The sequence below is a fragment of the Melanaphis sacchari genome, unplaced genomic scaffold (genome assembly GCF_002803265.2).
Source record: "Melanaphis sacchari strain LSU unplaced genomic scaffold, SCAv2.0 Contig32_pilon_pilon, whole genome shotgun sequence".
NCBI lineage: Eukaryota > Metazoa > Arthropoda > Insecta > Hemiptera > Aphididae > Melanaphis > Melanaphis sacchari.
The window spans coordinates 1740221-1759919 of NW_020271199.1; the positions used below are offsets into that span (position 1 = coordinate 1740221).

A 19699-nucleotide genomic window follows, 5' to 3' on the forward strand; every position below is an offset into this window, starting at 1 on the left:
TTACTATCCATCTATCTACTACAACTACAACTACTACTTCTACTCCTACTTCTGCTGCTACTGCACTCGAGACCTACCGTTAAATTAAAATGTTGCGCTTTTATGCCAGTCAACGAGTACATACAGACTATGACGACGAAGACACGACGAAGACAAGTGCCACTCTAACGATGTACACACATAATATACGATTGCGTGCGACAAAAGTCACCACTGCCCCCTCAAAAACATCTTGCAACTATGATTTTCATTTTTTTCTGTACCCTTCTTCTCATTTCTGCGTATGTGTACTTTAATATTGTAGTATTATATGAAATGTTCTGAGCGAGTTGTTTTTAAAGATGATGTGCGATTTTACGTCAATAAATTTGTCATTGTTTTTCTTTTTATTTATGCGAATACAATTTAATTCACATACTTATGATTTTAAAATTTATTTATCATCAAATTTCTTATTAGTCACATCGTTTCTAAAAAAAAAAATAATAACTTACATAATAAAACTATTTTTTTAAATGCGATTTTATATTAGTTGATTCTTGAAAATTTAAAAAATGTATTTTGCATCAATTTTAATATTTTATATTTTATTAGCTCTTAAGACATGATATAAAATATAAAATTTAATTTCATTCAAACAATAAAAATGATGCACTCATATAGTCCATTGAAATGATAAAATATACGTCCGCAGGGACTAAAATAAATCGAGTGAAGATTTTAATTCGTTCAGTTAACCACCGCTAATCAGTGGCCTGAATGAAAGATCAATAAAACTAATGGATTCAGTCCAATTACCACTATAACTGACAAATACCTAAATTTGCACGTTTGTATTTGATTCGGGAAACATGATTTTCCTCGTGTTGTTTGAAAAGGTTTTCCTATTTTATTATTATTTATCGTCGAAATGTTTGCAGTATACTATATATGTGTATAATATTAAGTATGTGTGTATGTGTATGGTATTTTTGATGATTTAAGATGGTTTATTTCAAATATGTCACTATAAAAATTTAGCAATGAACAGCATTATATCCAGTTGTCAGCCAATAACAAAAGAACCTAATATCGGGAGGTCTATAAAAGAGAAGCAAAAAAAAAAAAAAAAAATGATAATAATAATAAACTATAAAAATAGCCCATAAAAATCGAGGAAAGTATAACATAATACTCTATTTTCTAATCTACAAAACGAATCGTAAAATATACGGCTAGGGTCATCACGGAGCTAGGAGTCTTGTCAGTAAACTCAGTTGTGTAGTGCTAAGTCAAAATAACGTAGTTATAAGATTCATAACTCAATAAATTAATGATTGAAATGTTTAGTGTTCAACTCTATCAAATTAATGTGCACGCGATATGTTGTAAACCGTACTAACGAAAGAAAACTGCACTTATATACCCAGCATTGTGTATTTATCACGAGCAATGGACAGTGGTGACGGCGATCTTATCTGACTCAAAAACTTTTTTAAGAAACATTTTCACTGGTTTTAATATAACAGTGCGTTTGCGTATTATTTGGTTTTTTCGTTTTTATTACTACGATTTTTTTTTGTAAAAAATTTTCTTCGAGCACTGCAAAATCTAAAACGAATTCATTTTATAAGTTTACAAGTATACCTGTATATTGGAAACCGAATACATCCGGGACTTCTGCTACAGTAAAAATATTTTTAGATATTTCCATAAGTTTTCAAGATGTGTCGTAATATAAAATTTTCAGGTTCTCATCACAATATTCCATTTAAGTGTACTTATTTAAAAATTAACAGAATAATATTAATATGATTCAAATTAGAAATATAAATTGACTTAATCGCGTTTCAATAAATAGCATTTCGTCTGTTTTAATCACATTATTTCTACATTCATAGCGTAATATACCATAAATAATTCACGTTTTAAATAGTTATACATAATACTAAGCGCAGAACTCTATCACACGTCGGTTTATTATTGCAGTAAGTCGATGTTAATTCGAATTCTCATTACACCCAATTACAATGTGATACAACTAATGTGGTCTCATTGTACCAAAGGTTATACTCGGTGACATGATCAAATCTAGAACCATTTTTACAGCTTTCCTATAGTAACTGCCTAAATATTTCTTATCCACAACATAATTATTAGTCTGTTATTGGGTAACTTAGTCCTGTATTATTATCAGAACATCGCATTAAATTTGATGTTAATTTTATCCAGAAGTTAACATTGAAGGTTAAATTTATACACCGCCTTTGTAAGAGCGGATTTTTATTCGCGCCTTAGGTAACACTAGGTTCAGGAGCCCTTTAATTTATCAGTGAGTCGGTCAAACTTTATCGAAAATGTCTTCATTAAAAGTATGATGTCTTTAACCAATACTATCAATAACATTTATACCAAGACTACATTATCTTATTTTAAAAATAATGTTTGAACGTTTATTATTGTTACATTTATTCATTTTGGTTATTTATTTACTGTTGTTAAAAAAAAAAAAAAAAAAAAAAAAAAAAACAGCCATTAATATAAAAATGAAAAAATATTTACATTAATCTTGATTTTATTTATTTATTATTGTTTACCAGTCATTTTAATATTAATTATTTATTTATTATTGATTTTTTTATATAAATACGTTTTATTCTTATTATCTTAAAAATTTTAAAATTAATTTTTTTCTAGTCGTACGAAAAAAAGTGCTTATTTAACATCTTTTTTTTACGTGAAAAATATGTAAATATTGTAATATATAATATATTGCTCGAATTGGTGTGCTCAAAGGTATAGCTTTGACATACTAACAACATTTTCTATTTGAATTTCATTATATTTCACATCAAAGTACATCGAAAAATCTCGCGCATAAAAAAATATATCACTTAAAGTAAAAGTATTGTTATTACATAATACAATCTGATAGACTTAAAATAAAATTAATAAACATAAATCTACAAACGAAATAATTATTTCATAATTTAAGCAAATTATACCATAGCCAACATATTTTACATCTATTCCTGTGTATAACGTATGTGGTTCAATATTATTCATTAACTATTACTAAGAAATTAAAATTACAATAAAAAGTTTTAAACGAGTGTTGTACTGTGCACACCAAATTTTACTATAATTAAAACTAAACATTAAATAAAATACAATAATTCTTGTTTATAGTTCACCAAGTATGCTATTTTTGCATTTACGACTTAAAACATAACATAGTAGTTAATATTGGAAAACTCTATTAAACTATACCGATTAAACCTTTTAAATACGCTTGCTTACTGATTTATGTCATATAATATAGGTTCATCAATGTAACTAATAAAATGAGTAGTTCTTTAAATTAATTGAAAATGTCGGTTGATAAGATCTGAAATAAAAATATTGTTTGTTATAACCTTCATGAAAAGCCAAAACCAAAATTAATGTGTTCGATAAAAATATATATTGTATTTAGGAGTCAATAAAAACACAATTAAGATCGTGACGATAGATTGGTGCCATTCTTTTGGAGTGTTTTCTGGCGTTAAAATTATGTATTGTAAACCATTGAATTTTATTTGTCCACGTATATTTTCTCAATAAAACGTCTTCGTTGATAATTCGCTAGATCCGAACAGTTGTAGCAGCTCTATCGAATTATCTATACAAATTTAATACAATCATGGAAAATATAATATTGTATGTACGACATTGAATACGGTGAAACGACACGAAAAAGCTTTGGAGCTTTACAATTCAATATGTCCTGATGGTCCGCTCGACAATTTGACATATAATTTGGAATTAAGATTTCATCACGATGTATAGCTTTGGCTCAAGTGTTATAATAACCAGCCCGCCATAAATGCTTCTATATATCAAATATTATATATAAATATATGGTAGAAAGTTATGGAGATAAATTCGCATAACGTCTAACACAGCAAATAACTTTGTTCGTGTTCGTATATTATATCATTTAAATAGGAAACAAAATGTACGCCCACGAGCCGGAGTATAATTATTACACTAGCGTCGACTTTTTAGTATTTTACGATGCTCTTTTGACTCGCTTTTATTCGAAGTCCAAGTATGATGCTCTTTCATTCGTGATTATCACGTTAAAAAAACATTAACGGTCAAATGTATTTCTCTACATCTTATTACATAGGTTTTGCGATCCAAACGTCAATTTTCTTCCTCTATTCTAGGACTCCAAATAGATAAAAAAACAGTATACAAACCTCTATAATACATGGGCCTTTTTAAAAATAAATTAGAAGTTATATCACTCTAATTTTCAAAAAAATCATAATGCAATTATGATTAAAACGATGTTTTATTAGTTTTCATGAAATATAATAGTTATTTTCTGAATACAAAAAAGTGGTTTAAATATTTGATTTTAATTTTATTGTAATTTAATTGTTTCATAAGACATTGAACCACTTAACGCAGAAAGTAAACAAACGAAATCATACAATTAAACATTTGTTACTTATTTATTTTAGTATGGTATGCCATTAAATAGTATATTTATTTAAATAATTTATCGTACATAATAAACTCAAAATTCAATCATTTTGATTTTAAATAATGTTTTCATGCATATAGCAATCAAAGGAATAATCATCAAATATTCACAATATTAACGTATCATAAACACGCTAAGGAAAAAAAAATTAAACTAAATAAATGCCATTTGAGTAGTTAAAATTTAAATTTTCAATTTCAATATTGTAAATTGCAGTAACAATATAGATAAACCTTTGATCTGAAGTTTCTCGACAAAGTTCGTATTATATTTTTTTTCCATACCTGTCGCACGTGTATTTAAGATGTAAGGATCATAACATAAAGGTAAAAATAACTAGGAAACTCCTTTATAAAACAAGAATATAAGTGTGTATTACACAAAACTAATAACGAAAATGCATAAAATAGTAAATAATATTATATATGACGTTAACAACGAAAATACCGAATTGTAAAATATTAGGTATAAAATTAGTTCGTGTTCGGTTCGTGTAAATTGTACACATATGATATAACCTCGGTGGTTCTATGAACACACACGCTCTGCAATGGTGTACAAGTTTATTTACAGCGTTTTGTGCATTTTGATTAAAATTTACTTTCCCAGAAACGCTACAGGTATACACGCTTCGAAAGTTTTCTTGAATTTTTTTTCCCTTTCAACGTCACCGCGATATATTAATGTTGGGAAACGAACATTAATGTTTAACCGGCTACTCTATTAATCAACGAGGACTTCATTGTAGTTTTCCCGGGGTGCTTACGCGGTGTAAGGTATATATTTTATACTTCTATAAGTCTTTTGAGTTATTGGAGAAGCCACACTATATACCTACTTACTAGCATATACAGCCCTACTTTGAACTTTCCATATATATGCAGTATAAACATTATACACTTGCCACATTTTACTCTGCTTATTGAACCTTCGACAGTCGGTTCATTCATTAAATCGACTCCAAGCTCTTGATACCACTGCATATTATTACCCGTGCATGTGCATTTAGTTTTACATTAATCTACTCATAACTAACTAATACGAAAACGAATTAAAGCAATACGGTAATTAGCGAACGGCCCGGATCTCATTATTTCTTAATAATATTATAGCGTGTAATTTTATTTATTTATTTTTCTATATTACTATCGTTTATTAAAGATTATGTTTATGTTTAATAATAAAAAAAAATGTATCCTCGAATTATCATAACCAACTTTATGTAATTGCCAAACCTGCAGAACAACAAATATAGTAATCAATTGTTATGGCATCTGCTGTAATAATTACGTAAATTAAACCATCCCATGTTCATAAATTTAAGGTTAGAAAAAAATTAAAACTAATTATTCTGCTATTTTCCAATCGTTGGCTTCTAATAAGACATAATAAGCTCTAGATTAAAGTACCCATATGATACTCATTCATTAATAATTATAGTGATTCTAGTCGAAATCCGACTTTAGTAGACAAGTTAATACAACTTATCAGTTAATCTTTCTTATAATATATTAAGTTAGAAACTTAATAACGTATATACATTTCAGAAGTAGACTATTATACGCATCGTATTCATATACTAATAGAGTCGCTTAAATGTATCGCTCGTTGTCCCTCGGGTTTGATCGGGCCATATGTCCTTTTGATTATCAAAATATTCGATGCAATGGAAATATTGACTAGAATATTATTGCTACGATAACAATGATTCAAAATATTTAGTGGGAATCAAACTGGATATCGCGAAATGGCAAGAAAATAATTTGAAAAAAACACGTAAAACAAATTAAAAGCCTCAGCATTTTCATATTACATCCATATCACGAAACTCTAATACGACAATAATATGACATACATTATATTTAATTTATTTGAAAGTATTACAATACGGTTGTGTTCCATAATATAACAATTACGTAGCAGTTGATGTTACTAATTATTGTTCAATGTCTACCCACAATACGATTAGTGAAAAATGATAACTACGCATAACACAATAATAATTTTCACTCGGCCAACATGAAATACATTGATGTGTTGAACAACTGGTAAAGAGCGAAGTACGTTGAAAACTGGTGGACAAATGAGTTCACGCGTAGTATAATTGTATTATTATTCTCGAGCAGACGATAATGAACCACATACATACACGGTCCCGGTTCGAATATTGTTATTTATTTTTTACTTTGTTTTTTAAAAAACATTACATTGATGAAAATGCTTTGAATAACGATTAAACGGTTTGCGCTGTCTTCTCGTACGGTCAACTGAAAATATATTCGAATCGAACCGAGCCATATTAGATAGTATACCAAACGGCCATATTAACATAATAATATGTACAGAGTATATTTTTAACGTAGAGGTACGACTACGATAAATTAATATCACGATTCACCAGAAACACGGATTTCTCTTGAGAATCGAAATCTAAGGCAGTTTGTTCTTGCCACAGTATCCACTATCAGTATTCGAAATTCAACTGTACGGAATAACTTCGTCAGTGCGTTAATCGATCTAGAAACGAATGATAAAGGTACATTTACAAATTAAATACAACCATCGTCTCCGAAAATCTCCTCAGTCGATTTTGATAGTTATATTAAGGAGTTTTAATTAAACGTATACGTATAATGTAAATCGGAAATGGTGTACAATAATACTTGGTTATACCGCACTACAGCTAGCTCATGCCATTCATGCGTAGACGCGTAAAACACGATTACTACACAATTGCTGTTGCTGCTGCTGCTGCTGCTGCTACTGCTGCTGCTACTACTACTTTAGAGCCCTGTCAAGTTGGCCGTCATCGTAGTGGCAGATTTATGGTGCTCGATTACACCTCTCGCATATATCGCAAATAGGTCATTTCTTCCGAAATCCCCGGTCTGAGCGATGCGTTCCGGTAATTTACTGCCACCACCAACTCCTGCGCCAGCTACCCAAAATTCGTGCCACCACGCACCCGTCCAGCAATTGTTTTAATGTTGTTTTACGTACTCGCGTGTGTGTGCATATAACACACGCAGTTAATAGGACGCAGTGGTGATGAAAAGACACACGGGCGGCGTCAGGGGTATACCGTGGACGATTTATAGTGGTCGCTGCCGAGTGGCTGACAACGACGACAACAACAAAATAAACACACGCCACTGGTTAAGGCTGGGACTGTAAGGGTTGCGCTAAAACTTTCCCCTTCCGGCACCTAAACAAACAATAAAAAAAAAAACTAATCTGGCGAGTAAATGAAACGACGATTCCGACAGTTGTATCCGTATAAAATGGTAGGAGAATACTTCTCAGGAAGTGGTACCAGAAAAACCATGACACAGAACTCGCACACGATAGCCGGTGTTTGTATTAGCTGAGTTGTTTTTTTTTTTTTTTAATGTCGTAGTTTAATGTTATTTTAATTTCTATTGCAATCAACTGGTTTTCATTTCGTACTTAATTCATCAAATCCTCATCGTGATAGTTATATTTTAATCTGCAGTAGTTGTATTAATATTTTTTTATTTTCATGTGTGCGACATGAAAATGGTTAAACCGCCTCGATGAATAATAATAAACGACTAATTTGTTCATCCACATTTCTATTGATAGTGTTTAAATTCAAAGTAGTCTAAAACACAATCAAATGTAGTAATGTTGACCGTACAATACACGATTGATATTTATTCTAACCTTAAAATATATTTTAATTAATATAGTTAAATACAGATACAATATAATATACTTAAAATATGCACATTCTATAATATCATGAAACAATAATTAAAAACTATTTAATCATTATTTACATTCCCAGTGTTACATGGTTTTATTATTTATTTATTTACTTTTTTTTTTTTTTTTTTGATAATAGTACTAGATTGTAAACTGTTTGGAAAAAATGAAATAAAACAAACGTATTTTGTTATTTCTATTATGTTAAATGCGTTTTATTATACACATTTTATAATATACCTTATGTAATGTTTGTAATAAAAAAAATTTTGACGAATTATAGTTTTGAAAATGTTATAAATACAGTTAGTGGGATAATAGACATAACATAAATTATTAAACCATACCATTACAATAATTAAAATATAACATTATTTAGTTTGTATCATAAAGTGGTAAATATAAATGCTGAACTTTCTGGTGTGAACCGCAGACAAATATGATAACATCAAAAAGTCGTGAATTTCTACTGCCATAATATTATGCTTGTATTGTCTAAGGAATTTATTATCCTTTACATAATTCAAAAGTATACTACATTCGTACAAAATATGAAAACCTTTTATAATAACGATTTAAATACAATTAATACTAATATATAAACCACATATGTATATATCATATACACTATATTTTACATAAAGAAAATATATTTTTTATTGTGTTAAATGTAATATATTAAATATTGTCATCTTCACAAAATTGTTAAGACATTTTGATTAAAAAAAAAAAACTTAGAAATAAAATATATATTTTATACTTAATCATACTAGGTATACCAGATACCTATTGAATTATATTATTTTATAGAAGCGAATATATTTTAACAAATTTTGTCGTTACATTTTAATGGTGTGTGGCGAAAAAAATTTTATAGAAATATAAAAATGAAAAAATCTATAAGTCCCACTGTAAGAATTAAATTTAATACCATTTTAATTATAATATAGACAATTATTTAGCTCGGTATTAATTTATACTAAAGTTAAACGGCATTCACTTCGTGACAAAATTTATGTGCTTTACCAGTGTCTAAAACTATTAGGATGGGATGCAAGACTAAAGATAGTTATTTGAAAATCAAAATTTAGTGTAACATCCCGGGGGAATCCTGATGGCCGGGAGGAATGTTGGATACGGTTGAGAGACGACGCCAAAAGATAGGAAGCATGATGTAGTTTGATTTACCTTCTATTCACTGTCGGTAAATCACGACCTTGTAAGCAATTATGATGATTATTATTATTATTACCTACCTTTTGATATAATTATAACGGTAGTGGTTGCAGCTCTATGTAGTATTCCGTAGTAAGTATTTCTATTGAAATAAATTATATTATAAACGTAAACCAGTATACATTCACGGGAATAAGATGACTTTCATTCATTTAAAAAAAAATACTACTGACATCACTCACGCTATAAATTATATAGTTATAATTTGAGTTCTGTTAACTTGCATAAATAAATCACATTCATATATATATATATATATAAATCGAACGTTCAAGTCCATATTTCATAAAAAAAAAAAAACAGTCACACATAGACGGCGAGAGAGTAATTCTTAAAATTAGTCATTTATTATACTCTATATTCTGTATTTTATAATACAATACATATAACAATATTATGTTCTTAAAGGAAATCGACGAAATATATAAATGTTTTTGTCTGGTTATAATAGCACAATAACACACAAAACTAATTAGTTTAAGCTTCACGACCAAACTACATTCTACACATTCTGCTTCACCCGAAAAACGATTATTCCATTGCTAAAAGGGGAAAACGCCAACAAATCGTATTTGCGAGTGGTGGAATCAAAACAGTAAATGTTTTTTTTTTTTTTATATTCCGGAACCAAAACTCTTATAAATTATATTATATACTAAATACTTACATTAATATACATATTTACTATCTTCAAACGTCAGAACTTAATGTCATCGAATATAATATTAATACTCAAACATTCAACTATTAGATTTTATTGTCTTTTAAATAGATAATAAATATTTTGTTCCTATTGAATTGTGTATTGAAATTAAATTTGTGTATTAAATTTCTTATGTTGTTTTCAAAATATATATCAAACTTAAACTAATTTTCGTTCTTTGGTCAATTTTTCTTTCACGTCGTTGCCGATATTTATAATAAACGAAGTTCAAGAAACGAAAATTATACTTTCCCGCCGCAGTATTTAATATAGAAATTAACACAACGCGTTGACTTTGGCATATGCTCTTGTAATTTTTCTCTTTTTTATTTAATTTTGTTTTAAACCACAATTGTAATTGTTCTGATCGATACACATTAATCGGCTCTTACAAATTAATCGTATTTTTTTTTTAAATTTTTCAAACTCCAATAATAGCTGGAAATTTATTTTTCAACGTATAACACTCTCCTTTACTTTTTCTTATCGTACTTTTCGTGTATATATATATATATTATCCATTTATTTCTGTTCGAAAAAAAAACAATTGATTTTATTGGCTCTATTTTGTAAACACGATTTGACTATCGTAAATCGGTCAATAAAAACCCGCCGCATGTCGCCCGCCGTCCGACCCGCAGTGCCGGGAACGAACGAATATACTTCCCGTCATCCGGCCCAGTTATATTGGTAGAGTGGTAACGGTGGTCTGCGGTGGTGACGGTTGAATGGTTACCACCCGGTTTCGGGAAAAAGTCACGTATAAAATTTAATTACGTTCCGGATTACCCCTTTAATAATATTGTATATATATATAACACAGCAACAATAAAGCGATTTCAGTTTAATTGATCCCGTTGAGCTGTGGTGGGGAGTGCAAGTTTCACGGTGGAAAACCGGCGACTGCTGTTACTGCTCCTGCTACTAACTGGTGTAGATGAGTAACAAAGTCCGTCTGACGCCGACCTCTCAGTCTATGGTCTTCCCGTGGTACGAAGTACGTGTACCCCGACGGAAGTAGTAGTCGTGATTACTTATTTCCTTGCCGTCCATCCGTATAACCGACCAAGCCGACTTTATGTGTCAGTTCTCAGTCACCGTACCAGTAATAAGTAATAAGTAATAACTAACACGTATTCGTACCATATTCATTTCGTCTATAAATATTGAAATAAAATAAATTTTTTCACTTGCACATGTCATGTGATAGTGTCCGATGAGTTTTATTTTTATTTCGATTAACAACTAAAGATGATTATATGCATATGTTCCGCTTTTTTATTTTATTTTTTATTACGTAATAAGAAAATATCCAATAAAATAGTATTAATATCTGTGCAAGTATTTAGCATATAAATGTTTACTAATATAATATGCATATAAGTACTCGTACTTACAATTTTAAGAGTAGAACATAATATTAAAATGCTTATGAATGAACTCTATAGTAATTGACAATTATGATGATCAAAATAAATCGAGGAAGGGCATTTTTATTTTATTAAAAGTGATTAATTATCTTAAGTGTTTTGCACAGTCATTATTATTCATATTTATACTTGACGTCTGTGCTACGAAATTGCATACAATATGATCTGCCTTGATAGAAATTAGAATTATACATTATGACGTTATGTCAGTTAATAATACAAATAATTTTGTGTTTGCAATTTTCAGTTGGTGTTGATAGTACTACACCAAGGTCGTCCGGGGCATTTGTATTATTAGTTGTTTTTTTTTTTTTTTTTTTTTTTTTTTTTTTTTTTTTTTGTTTTGACGACAGCGCCAAAATAATTTATACCGAGTCGACAACGAGCGTCTATTAGCAGTGTCGGCGCTCGCGCGTGATGTCTTGTTTAGGGTTTAACTCGATAAATTACATTTTTTTTCCTAAGTTTATAAGTTACCAGAAAATCTAGCAAAATGTATACATAATATTAGTATAAAGTTGTATAAATATGCATCCGCTGTTTCTGCAAAACCTCCATAATTTACTATAATAGTATATATATATATAAATACATGTGTATAATACATATAATGCTTGTACATCTTAACTCTTATTGTATATTTTTAACTTTGGAAAAATGCAGAGAATTTTATTTTGTACGCAAACTTTAATTAGAAGATTTTAAATGTTTGTTTTTAATTGTTTTCAGAACATTATACAGTATTTATTAGGCGGGCTACCATTTATTTTTAAATGACGTAGTTTCTGTCAACGAAATTTAATAATTATTCATAACAACATAATTATGTCGGTATTTTCTATCTGAACAATTTTGGCTAAAAGATATTTTCGGTATTATTATATTATATTATAATTAAGAATGTTTTATTTTATTATGTCTGTTAAGTACAATTGGATGCAAATAGCTGGTGATAACAATCATCTTACTACAATATACAAAATAAAACTTGTGTTATTCGCATTTGAAAAAAAAAGTGAAAGTTTTTATATCACCATTTGTAAATATAATAGTGTTACAAAATAATTTCTATTGCACGATAATCAAAACTTTTTGTTTTATAGGTTAACTTTTGAAGAATTTTGTATCAAAAATAAATTTTCATTTAATATTTTCAAAAATTTTTGTTAATAATAACAGTTGTATTTTTTATAATGGTATCGACTTCAAAAGTGGCTGATACTCAGAAGTATTTTATAAACTCTTTTTATATGTATGTAAATACTTTTAAAGGGTTACTTAACTTTTACGGTCATTAAAAATGATTCTAATAGTTCCCTATCCTTTAAAATAAAATACTTACAATAAAATTCATATATTTTTATGGACTTATATCTGGTGCATAAAACCAATACATAAAATATTGACTTTCATACATATATTTTCAATTAATAATAATTGCTTTTTATCTTGTTTATATAAATAATGATTAATCAGAAAATGAAATTAGGTTAGTAAATATATTACGCATAAATGTATATCTTCAGAGAAATTTGTATGCCGCATTTACTTAGTTGGTCTAAAATTTTTATAACTATCATTGATACTTTTCATTGTTGTATATTTTGTTTGTTTAACAATCAGTTATATAAAGTTATACAGTTACATAAATGTTGTTCTTTGTATTATAACGATCACTCTTTTAATATAGAACATTTTTTTATGTATCGTATGTATTATGTCAGACACATCGTACTTAAATAATTCAATTATATTATACAAGATTACATAAATATGTTTTATTTTCGTTGAACATTCTTAAAAAAGTATTTTATTCCTTTCCCTCACTAAAATCAAAAATGATTACCACTTTTAATAATGCATTTTTTTTTTTTTTTTTTTTTTATATAGTGAAAACGTAAATGATTAAAATAATATTATTTAAATTTGTTCCGGAAAAAAACTCGATTTGCTGAGCCTTTCAGAAGATTAAATTAATTAATTATCCATAGTCACGTTGCGTTTTGCGAAAACTATGTCTATGGGAATGAAAGGGATATAAAACAATAATAACATCACAGTATGTAGGGATGCGTGGGAAGTCTAATGTCAGAAGCAGTACAACTCGATGACTGTTGATGAGTTGAGTAAGTAGATAACAGCGGTCTGGCTAGTTGGAATAGCGTTCAAAAAGCGATCGAAAAGGCGGTAGACAAACTATAAAAGTTTACCTTCTCTTAAAGGTAAACGCGAAAAAGTTTTTCACTTTTGAAAGGCTATTAGTTATGTGTTGGTCGCTTCGAGAATGATTTCTTCGTCTATATATATATATATATATATATACTCGAATATATACGTTACGTACGTGTGTGTGTCTGTGTTTCTGTGTACGTGGAGACGGCAGCGCTGGAGATAAATACGGAAGATAATAGAAAAAAAAATACTATATCTTTAATGAGGTATTACGTGTTTAAAGCGCAAGCCGATTAAAAACTTGGTGGGACGAACGAATAAACTTACCAGGTAGAGATGACGAGGAGAGGATGATGGTCACGGAAGATAGCAATGGAGAAAAATGAAACGGAAGTATATTCAATTACCCTGTATATAATATATATATATATATAAGCTGCTCATTTTAACCTCGCGGTGAAATTTCTGTTTTTGTTTATAGTCCCTCGACCGTAGTTCGTTTCAGGACGGCGCAATGGGTACTGCCCTTGGCTAATAATAATGCGACCGGAAATTAATATTTTTTAATTCGGTCTATTGCAGTATAATGTGAAGAGCGTGAAATATAAATCATTGTTTGGTTTTCATTATAATTTCAAAATGTTTTTTTTTTTTTTTTTTTTTGTGAGATTTTTTTAAAAATGAAGATTATTTTTTGACGTTCGAAACAAAAAAAAAAATCCTCGTCGTTCTTTATCCCGAATTTTGAATGCTTACAAGTCTGCTTGCCGACAGTAATTTATTGGTTATTTTAATACATCAACTATAACAATCCGATACAAAATGTAAATTTTTCAATTTATATTTTCCCCAACCGTCAAATTGCAGTACCGTATATTACTTTATAATAATATATATTATAGTTTATTTCAGCTATCTTATATTATTGTACCATTGGATAAATGATTATGTCGAGTGATTTCACAAATCCCACCACAATAACAGTAATTTTTCCGTTCAAATTTATTTAACCACTCGATCAGTTAAATTCGATTGATATACACGGTGCCTTCTTATTCGTACTTCCCTGTAAACAGAAGGATGAAATTCTTATTTATTAGACACCACATATTTTACAGACAGTCGGAATCCTTTAAACTCCGAAAATTTTTATTTACTCGAAGACCAATATTTTTAGGAGTTAATAATACCTATCACGGATATTATAATCCTACGTTTGAACGTTAAATCATAGTAAGTTACGATCGATACGTTTTCAAAGTACTTAAGTGATTTGAAACAATTTTTTTTCCCGTCCGATAGAGAAAAACTTTTTTTTTAAATCATATATCTCTCAAAGATTTATTGCTCGACCACAATGATAATATTATGTTCGTGTTCATATATTTCAAAGACTACATTATTTATACATATTTACTGTAAATATTTACGTATAATGTACATCATACAATATAATATATACATTATGATTTACAATATAAAACGAATACATTTTATTACGCGTATAATGCATTAAGATAAAGAAGCTTGTCATATTTTTTGTGGAAATTAATAACAATTATATTATAATATTTAATAATGCCATATTGTATTTATGGACTAATTTTGTTAATTTTTGCATTTTATTTGAGCATTTTTATACATATAGCATTTTTAGAATGAAGGTTTTCCAAAAATATTGCGTTTATTTTATTATTATAATATTATACATTTATATCATATTGTATCAACTTATAATATAACTCAAAATCGAATGATCTATTTTTGTGAAAACCAAACAAGAGTAAAAATAGATTCATAATTTATATCGGAAATTTCCTATTAATGTACCTAACATTTATTTGTTACTAGCATAATGTATTTATCGACCAAGAAATAACATTATTGTCCATTATTTTCAGGCAATGATGCATTTAGAAATATTGCTTTGGTACTTACAAATTACGATAAAATTCTCGGCTTTTCCAGACATGACTGATAAAAATGTTAAATCAATTATTTGTTTGTTGCATTAGGAACGGCCTTGCGTTGTAAAATCTATAATCAGTACTAACAATAGCGTACTTTCCAGCTCTAATTTATCGATGGTCATACATTAAGTTAGGTACCTATTAAGTAAAAGATGGCCGCCTTTTGGATACATCTATCAACTATATAATAGGTACCTATAAATGTATATATATATATATATAAATCGCGGTAACTTATTTGTAATAAATTCACAGTATTCGAACACACGCATGCGTACTAGCACATTGCATAACATGAGTCTTTACCTGTAGTACCTACCTTTAAAGTTTACCAATTTTTCTATGCATAGCTCTCGTCCACTTCACATTACTCTGGTGGTAGTGATTGTGTGATTTATTTGTAAAACTGTATGCAAAACTAATAGATGTGGTTGCAAAAAAAGTTGTATACTGTTCAAATTGTGAAAATAAATAATTATTTATAATTTATTTATCTTATATTTTTACCCACTTTTAATATTTTGCTAAACAAAATTATTATCATTTACATATAAATGCATATTAAATATACATTTTATTACACGCACGCATAATATGTATTATAGTTTGTAATTTTTCAAGTTTACCTATCACAGAAATTTAATATCATTTCAACGAAATCGGTATTAATGGTCATTCTAAATGTATTTCAAAAACGTTGGTACAAAGTTTAGTAATTTTCGAAACGGACCTCCTTCATAATCGACCCGTTGAGTGATAATGAATAAAATTGTGTTTTAGGTGCGCGCAATTATTGTTTAAAAATGTATAAATAATATGACCGATGTTTTACCAGACTTATCGTGAATGGAGAAGGGGTTCTCGTCGGGATGCATAGTGATTGCGGAATGAACGGGGTGTGATTTAAACTTTTATGATTACGTCAGCGCTCGTGCAAAGTGCGTCCCGAGTGTAGTTTACGCTTGTATGTATATTTTATGAGTTCACGCGGTTTAGTTCAGGGTGGAAATTCCATCGCGATTTAGCGCATTTGGTTAATTTTATTTAACGTCATTCATACGAACGCCGACCGAATATCTTTGCTGAATTGATTTTTATATTATTTTTCTGTGATTGCACAGCCCGTTGTGCCCTGACTCGGACCGTTTTCTTGAATAGGAAAAAAAAATGGAACTAAATGATAACGAAAAACGCAGTGGTATAATCTTTACAGTGATATATAAATGTTGCGTTTATCGACATCGTTGCTCTTGAACTTTAATGCGCATTATTGTCGACTTTTACGGTTATTCCGTTTGCGCAAATGACATTGCGGTATAATACACACAGGTTTATTTATTTATAGTTTTCAGCTTGATATATCCGTCAATGCATATTATACCAGAGCATTTTACGAATAAGAATTATCAAAAACTATGACCTCAGTAACGAATAAGAAATATACCTAATAATATTCGTTTCGACTCTATATTACAAATTTTTCCGATTCTTTTATGGGTAATTTAAAAATAGCTTTTAAAAATTGATTGTTATATTTGAACAATTAAAATATATTACAATCAACTTAAGAATTAATTCATAATTTATTGTATTTAAATTTTATCTTGAGTTAAATTTCATGTAAAAATTTAAATTTAAAGAAAGATAATAATGTATTATTGATGTATAGCCAAATTGGTAAGATTTGTTTTGTTTTGTTTATTTATTGCTTCAAAATAATATTTGACATGGCTTTTTCCGTATTAAATGACCATCGCTAAAGATTTTCCCACACAATTGGCAACAAAAAAATATTTCATCAATTGTATTTGTTCTTATTTTTTGTTATCTGATTCTGCCACACAATTACTTTTAAATGAAATCAACAGACTTTAAAAATACAATCCACTTTTTTCCAATCTTAAGAATTATGTAATCCAAATGTTTTAACATCTGACAATTTTCATTTATAATTTATGGGCATTTTCAGTCATACCACATTGATAATTAGAATAAAAAAGAAGTTTCTGGATTGAAAACAGTCATTTCATTTGTTTTAAAAATTTTGAATTTTTTTTTTTTGCAGTTCGACCATTATCGATCAAATTGGTCGGAGAAAATCGTCCACTATCTGCAGACTCGCCTGTTAACATAAGTTGTCGAGTTACAGGTGCCAAACCACCGCCAATCATCACCTGGTGGAAAGATGCTACTCAAATGACAGATGCTAAACAAATAGTAAGTTATCCAAAATCCAATTATTTTAGCAATAAAACTATGGAAAGCATTAAATTAAAAACACTTTTTTAAACAAGAAATATAAATAATACCTTCAAAATATGTTTAAATAATTATTCTGATCCATTTACCGACAATAAATTATTTTTGTCAAAAAGCGTAAAATAAGCTTCTTCTTTTTTATAAATGTATTCATTTTTTGATTAACAGCCACATAATAAATGATTCAATATATATTGAAAATATCTAAAAAGTTTTTCTAATATAAAAATATACAAGATTCAAGAAAAACTTTTAGAATTTTTAAATTGAATTTAACATAAAAATTAGATTGTAACTATTGGGTTATTTTTAAGCTACCAAAGTGCTTGATTTATTTTTCTACATGGATTATAAATAATTACGACCTAAATATTCTGACAACATATTATTTATATTTTTTATTTATTTATTTTTTTTTATAATATTAAAATATACGTGTATTTGCATTTAATTGTTAGTTAATCAAGTGTTGTTGCAAATACGTTTATTAATAAATTACAAACGGACTATATTTTTGAAAAAATATTTTAATGAGGATTTTAGTAGTGCAAAAAAAAAGTTCTCATGCACAATTATATTATTCTAGACATTTTTGAAAACCACGTAAGCAAAATGCTATATACACTATACTTAAATATAATACAAATAGTGAGAAAAAATCAGTTGAGATGTCATAGCAGGTTTATTTTTTTTCTCTCGTTCATTTTTCACCTGGAAAATGGCGTTGTTTTAGTAATATGATGACCTCGGATTAGGACAAAGAATTGAACAAATCTCCGCTAACAAGGTGCTACTTCAACACACCCTTTTTCCTAAATATGTGCTGTCTACACATTTATCGAACCGGGCGATTAAGGCACCTTGCTTTTTTTTTCTCAAACACATTCCACGTTTATTCATAAGTTCAAACAGTCAAATAAATATTATATTATTTAGATATATATTTTTTTTATTTTCCATTATAAACAACATATTGTTTCTAACTTGTATCAGTTTCCATATTAATTTTTGTGTAATAATTGAGTATGCTAACAAGTCTCTTTTATTATTTAAATATTTTAGAACTAAAGATAAATTTTATTTATTGATAGGTTCATTTTAACAATTAAATTATTAAGAGTTAAAATAAAACTTTTGTTGTCCTAAAAATGTTATACTATTTTAATCAAATAAATACAATTAATGTGAAATGGTGAGATTTTATAATTTGTTCAAAAAACAAGCGCATAGAATAATTATTCGAGTTTGAATTTAAAGCATCTTTTTGTTGACGTGATTAGATTAGTTTACTTCAGGTTGTTAAAATGTTCGTCTTTTAATTTAATTTTGGCATCTGTATTTTACCAATGCATCAATATTGTGAAAACAATGAGCACCTTAACAGTTAAACAATAATATGCATATGATAAAACATAATACAGAAAACTAACGATTTCAAACCGGCTATAGAAATTATGCTAATTTTGAAATTAAGTTAATATCTTATTACGCATATTATTCTTAATAAAGTATATTTTAATTCTCCCAAAATTCGATGTAATTTTTCATTAATAATTTATGATATAAACCACTATACGCTGTAATTGAAACTCATAAAACGATAATTTATTTTGTGCTTGAAAATCATACTATAGGTATATCACTTAATTTACTAATTTTTGATGCTAAATTTCGAGTAATTGAGTTCAAT

At 28.3% G+C, this 19699-nt stretch overlaps 1 protein-coding gene across 1 annotated transcript in view; it reads left to right on the forward strand.

Annotated features, from left to right (window-relative positions):
• Window positions 1-19699, forward strand: part of LOC112596579 (nephrin-like) — a gene marked incomplete in the record, with an annotated part of 408876 nt that overhangs the window by 339126 nt on the left and 50051 nt on the right. The window contains 1 exon segment of the mRNA XM_025342339.1: window positions 17816-17967. Within this exon segment, the coding sequence (XP_025198124.1) occupies window positions 17816-17967 (152 nt within the window).